The sequence below is a fragment of the Perca flavescens genome, chromosome 12 (assembly GCF_004354835.1).
Source record: "Perca flavescens isolate YP-PL-M2 chromosome 12, PFLA_1.0, whole genome shotgun sequence".
Lineage (NCBI taxonomy): Eukaryota > Metazoa > Chordata > Actinopteri > Perciformes > Percidae > Perca > Perca flavescens.
The window spans coordinates 4,019,695-4,026,139 of record NC_041342.1 but is presented as its reverse complement, the minus strand read 5'-3'; the positions used below and the strand labels follow the sequence as shown (position 1 = coordinate 4,026,139).

The window sequence follows — 6,445 nt, the reverse complement described above, 5'->3', positions numbered from 1 at the left end:
CAGTGGGCGAGAGCTGTGAGCGAGAGAGAGAAGGTGAAAAGCTTCAGACACAATCAATAGCTGAGAATGTGAATGCGTCTCCCTGTACGTTTGTACGGAAGCAGCTGCCGAGGGAAGGGGACTGCAGAGAGATGACTAATAATTTCAGTGAAATTGAATAATACAATTGTCTCACTGTCGGGAGAGAAGTGCACCATACTCATGAGCAGAAATAGGCTATATTAAGTATGAGATTGATTTTAAAAACAATTTGAGAACTGGGATTGGTACATTTATTCAGACACAGTCTTTGAATCCCCATGTTGTGACATCAAACAGACGCTGGTGTGAAGAAGGTCGACCTACAAGGACAGACTGCGTATTTTAGGACCGTTCAGAGGCAGACAGGATGGCAGATTAGACTTATTGTGACATCATTTAATATTCATAATCTTGGTTAAATATTTGCTGCTCTGACCCAACTGCATGTTCAATTCTCTCCTGGCTTTCTTCGCTCCTATACTTTGCAACCTCATGACAGACATGGAAACATTTTAGCTCCGCACTATAGAACCACAAAGACCTTAGCTTCTGTTCACGTATTGGAAGCACTTTGTACAAAGCAGAGCTGTATGTGAAGCGTGGCGTTTCAGTCTCCCACAGGATCATGGTCAAGTAGCCTACACCTTGTTAAAACCATCCTGAGGAGGGGTGGTGGGGGGGGGTGTAATTTCATTGTCTACACACAGAAACAAGACAAAGCACTTAGTGTGCTCTGAGCATGTGGCAGTTTTTATTTCCTCCTGTGTGGCAACATCAGACAACAGCTGCCACCTCTGACATCATCACTGGAGTGCATTGGCCCTTTTTAGGTGGCAGTGTGCCCTGGTGCGCTCTGGGAAAAATGTTTGGGCGGATGGTATGGACAATTTCAAGAAGAGCAAACATTTCAAACCTAGATACAATGGATCTGAATGTTGTTTACGTGGTTTGTGAATAGAATTTGAAACCTTTTATAGTTAATCCATATGTTTGTATAAACACACACACACACACACACACACACACACACAATTAAAGAAACGACACTGGCATGTTGAAAATCTTACACGCACAGACACACAGAGACACACACAGACACACACACACACACACACACACACACACACACACACACACACACAAATTAAAGAAACAGGACACTGGCATGTTGAAAATCTTACAATGTATATAATTGACACAAGATTTCAGGTACAACAGCAAATGAGACATTTGTAATTTTCAACCTCTTTCTGGCATCTATCTTCAACATAAGCACAAACTCTCCATAGATTTCTGATAACAACAAAACCAAAGTACATAAAAACGAGAATTAAAAGTACTTTGTTCCTCATGAATTGGCACCTTTAAGAAATTCCTCGTATTTAACAAACGGTGTAGAATAAAGCCGTCTTTAAATGGTGGGATAACCGGCTTTGCATGTTTCCACCTAATGAATGAGTGCAGGATTAAGGTGCACACGCTGATTTAAGATCAGCACTCCGGACAAACCTTTCTTCCTGCCTCTTTGTTTTTACACTGTTTCACCATAGTTGAACAGGAGACGTCTTGCTGGGCCATATCTATCTGCATACGCACATCCCCAATCAATAGTCGTTTTTGGAAGGTGTTTACTCACGTATTGATCGACCATCTTGTGATGTCTATGTGCAGACAATGCCATTCATTGGCCTCATAAAAGTGCAGGTTTTATAAAAGGGAGGGGGACTTTGAGCAAGAAATTAATGAGATCAAAAGGTGGAGGAGGAGAGAAGGGGTGGGGTGGGGGGTTTGGGGGGGCGGGGAGGGGGTTGTGCAAATTTCAGCCGATGACATTGTGAGGCAGTCATTGAAACTGAAGTTGTGAGTCGCAAGTTGTCTTTGAATTGGAATGTCACCATCACAGTTGGAGTCATTTCTCATTCTTTACAGGGCTTAATGTGGACTTTCACATTCAAATTCAGATTTGTCTAGAGGGTCACAAAAAGAAGACTAATGTAGTACTCTTACTAATTGTTCTTTGTTCAATATGTGTATTTTTCCCCTATCTAATATCATTATATCTCTGTTTTTGAATCTAAAAATGGACCCCAACCCTAGACAAAGTGGCAAAGGCAGTCACAGGCAGATTTCTTTAACCAGGGACTAACAGAAAGACAGACACACGCCGCACATAGACACACATACGCACAGCAAACATTAATTAAGCAAGTCGAGAGGAAAAAAAAGAAAATATCATCAAAGTGACATGTCAGGTAACACTTATGACAACAGCCTCACCTATTTTCAGAGCAGTAATTAACCAAGTATCTAACAGATGTGGTTCTCAACATTTGACAGAGCCTCCAACAACTTAATTGGAGCTGCAGTATTGTCAACTATCAGATGCATATAGTTTTTTTCTCATTAAATGAATCATGGTGGATTGTCCCAACGTGCAACTAAAGCAGTGATGTATTTTAAAACTGTGTCAATTCCCATCCTCCAAATTAAATGTATCTGTCACATACAATACTGACAAGCAGAGATACCATCAATACGGATTAGGATTTATTCCAGTAGTAGGTTGAAAATCCAATTTTTTGGGGGGGGGGGGAAATGAGCTATATTCATCTCCCGTTGCTGTCAGTTGTATCGCACTAAGTCAGACAATGTTAGTCCGATCCTTTTTAATACATTTCATTTCCGTGCCCTCCAAACAAGATTTATAAAGGCTCTATCGTTTGTCCCTCTTTTGCTCTATCAATCAAAGACAAGTCCACACATTCACACACAAATATACACACATGCAAGCATCGTCCCATCATCCTGTCCACACGTGTGGCATGTTTCCTCCCCAACAAGCTTCATATCAGGAAAAGCCTTAAAACGGTGTTCCCGCAACATTCCCAATAAGGTTGACACATAATGAAACAGTGTCATTGTCATATTGCCTTGCCACCATAACAACTGAAGAAGCATGAGGGATACTTTAAAGTTATAACTGATGAGCGGGGAGGAGGGTAGCGGGAGTAGGGGGTGGGAATAAAGAGGCACTGATATAGAAAAGTTTGCAGAGAAAGGGAAGGCAGATATGGATACGCGATGACAGACGATGAATGAAATAAGAGTTATAGCATAAGCCGGCCGTTATAAAATTTTGATAGCTAACTGGCGATTTGTTTTTTCTTATGGAAAACAACAAAGAAGAAACCAAAAGCATGTACACTGTTGTGTCTGCCATACAAATAGGTAAGTACGATTCAAAGACGTGCATGGTGTGGCTGTTACTGTGATATGGATCATTGCTGCAATGAGACAAAAACGCAAGCTGCAATTTCGATGCTAATCACAGGAGCACTGGGCCTTTGCAGGGAACACACAAAATTATGCATATTATATTGTTGCTCTGCTGTGCACGAAAAAAGAATACTGAAAAGAAAAAAAAAAACGCTACATGACAGCAGTGTTTTTGCTTCCGTGTACATATCTGTTCTGCTACACGTTTCCAACATCATGAACTGTCAATCCTTTGCCGTGATGGCAATCTTAAACTGACACCCCCATTCCACATACAGCGCTCTATAGTGGGAAGATGCTGTCATCTGAGACCTGGCCCGGCCCAGCATGTGTTTTGCTTACACCAGACTCTCGAGTTGATCCCACACAGCCGGCAGAGTCTGGAGAGCGAGAGAGAGAGAGAGAGGGGGAGATCTGCCCCAGCAGAGGGAATGTAGGGATGAGCGGAGTGGCGGACGGGTCACGTTACTCCCACATTAGACGATCATGTCAGTGTGAATGTGATCACGGCTATTATTACAGCTTACATGATGAAATGGCTAAAAAGTGCTGACGGCGAGTGCTCGCATCCTTGCTGTGAGAGAGTGTGTGCGTGAGTGTGATCATATTGTGAGGCTTAATGCATTAAGAGGTCTGCTGGGTCGTGCTGTCCAGATTATCCTCCTTTAAAAAGTCATCAATATTGTATTTCATTTAAGTTTGTGGTTCATCTATATTTTCTATAAATATTGGGGAGTGATTAAACCACTCTGGGCTCTGTAATGGGTTATTAATCAATAAATAATTCTACTGAACACAAGTGCTGTTTTAAAAAAGGAGTGGAATAACAAATATATGTATCTAAGCGCCACTGCAAAGCCCCATTCTCCCTCTCCCTGTGGTGTCAACACCAACATACTGTGAGCAATATAGTCTTACACATGTCTTAGGTAGATATAATCTCAGAGAACCCAAAAACCAGAAACAAAACATTTGACGATGTGAAAAGACCAGCTCTAATGGTGTCATAATATAGCAAGAAATAAAAGAAAAGAGCAGAACCAAAACATTTATGAATACTCATAATTCCATTTTCTTCTAATCCAAAACCAAAAGGAAGTCCGTCCAAGCGATTTTTGTGGGTTTTTTTTCCTTACACTTAGTATTTAGTTTTGGCAAAGTAACTAACCCCCAACTTCTCCTCCCTCCCCTTTCAGACTCTCCCCAACCTCTGTGTCCCAAACTCAGTCCCAGTTGGTAGATTCCCCGTCAATTATCGCCGGAGCAGCAGAATAAGCAGTGGGAGCAGGTAAATGGTAATGCAGGGGAGGTTCTGCTTGGCGTGGTTTCCTTTCACCTCTTTGTTTACTGGAGGGGATTGAAATTTGGGTCGGTCAGTGATGGGGACAAGGCGTGGGCCACGGGGACACATGTCGTCGGCGCACATGCCGCTTCCTGAGCCGCTGACATCATCACCTACAAACAGAGGGTTGGGACATGAGTTTAATGGTACGACATACATGCAATTTAAGATAAGATAAGATAAGCCTTTATTGTCTCCTATAGGAGAAATGAATCTTGGGCAGTCAAGAGAACACAAAAAATGGCGACGCATCGCACATAAACATGGTACACATACAGTAAGCGTACATAAAACATAAGGATACATTATCTCATCTGAATGCGTTCAGTAAACATCCGATGAAAACCTCAGACAGGACCCCCCTACCTTACCCCACAGAAGAAAGAGAAAGAACCCACAGCACATCCTCTCCCTAATATTGCACTTAATTCTACCCAAATTGCACATTTCCCTTTAAATCATGCTATGCTCAAAACCTTATGTATTGCACAATACCCAAGTGCAAAACTGCTCAATACCGTATCCAACAAAAATAACAAAAATAGGTCCAAATGGTGTTGCTTATGTATTCATAGAATTACCATATTAAGACCACTGCCACATACTCCTACATATTAAACAAAGATACATAAAACATATTAAACATTTGCTTAACTACTAGTAAGAACTATGAGGTTTACTCTCCAGGTGCAGGACCCAGAAAAAGGATGAGAATTTTGCCTTGTGTTACATACATTATGCTGAAGGAAAAAATGACCTCAATTATTCAAAAAGGCACCTTTATTTAGGCCATGCATTTCTATACCTTCATTTTAACTACAAACTTTCTACCATTTTGCTAGAGCTCGTACAAGCTTAGATAGAAGTTTATTGCCTCCTCAGATAAACAGAAATATAGTTACTTCCCTTAATCTAGAACTTGTAAAAAAAAGCTTTTAATCATCGGCGAGCCATCTGGGATGAAGTTTCTTGTGAATGTTCTTTTGGAACTTGTGGGCTGGGATGGTAGAAGTACTCACTGGCGTCCTGAAAGTCCACATCCTGGCCGTTGAGAGCATTCTTCAAACGGTGCGTCATGATCTTCAGCTGCATTATCTGTTGGCGTATTGTCATGTCTGGTTTGGTGATGTCGGTTTCCACCTCAGGGTTGTTGATCTGGCTGGCGAGGCCATCACCGATCACTTCGGGAAGGTACCTGGCACACATTAACATTTGATTAACACAGAAGCACCTAGTCTAAAACATTTCATCCCCTCGTCACAGTTAATTGGAGACTATACAGTATATTACTATTGCTGAACAGGGGACACTGTGGCTAAAAGTAGCAATGGCAGAATAAAAGCACATTGGCTTCGCTTCATTTCCCAGGATTCTGTAGAATCTGCTGCTTTAAAGACATCATCATTAGGTGACTGACAGTGGCCAGTGTGTTTGGAATGGGACCACAAGCAGGAAACAACTAATATGTCTCTTGGTGAGATGCAGTGTGTTGTGATTGCAGATTTACATAGCATAGAAGACTGGACTATTGGCCTTGGTGGAGGTCTGCGCTCTCTGAGTGCCCTTCTAGTTGTTTATTAATTCAAGTTTCATTTGTAAGTGGAATATTGTAAAATATTTTCCATTCAAAACTTAGTCTAGCTTTACTATAAAATACAAATACAATAAAAATAATTTGGTGGCTGAGACATACAGTCGGATCCAGTTGACTGTTTTCCAAAAACGAAAAAAAAAAAAACAACATTACCTCAGTAGCACCATACAGTATCCGTTATATTGTGCATTAAACACCCATTATTTTGTAAA

At 41.3% G+C, this 6,445-nt stretch overlaps 1 protein-coding gene across 1 annotated transcript in view; it reads right to left on the bottom strand.

The window, feature by feature from the left end:
* Positions 1–1,187: 1,187 nt before the first annotated feature.
* Positions 1,188–6,445, bottom strand: part of gpc1b (glypican 1b) — a 75,215-nt gene continuing 69,957 nt past the window's right edge. Inside the window, exons 10-11 of the mRNA XM_028593039.1 lie at positions 5,659–5,834; positions 1,188–4,752 (exon numbers count right to left, since the gene is read on the bottom strand). Of these exons, the coding sequence (XP_028448840.1) occupies positions 4,550–4,752; positions 5,659–5,834 (379 nt within the window). The 3' untranslated portion in view covers positions 1,188–4,549. The remainder of the gene's footprint in view (positions 4,753–5,658; positions 5,835–6,445) is intronic.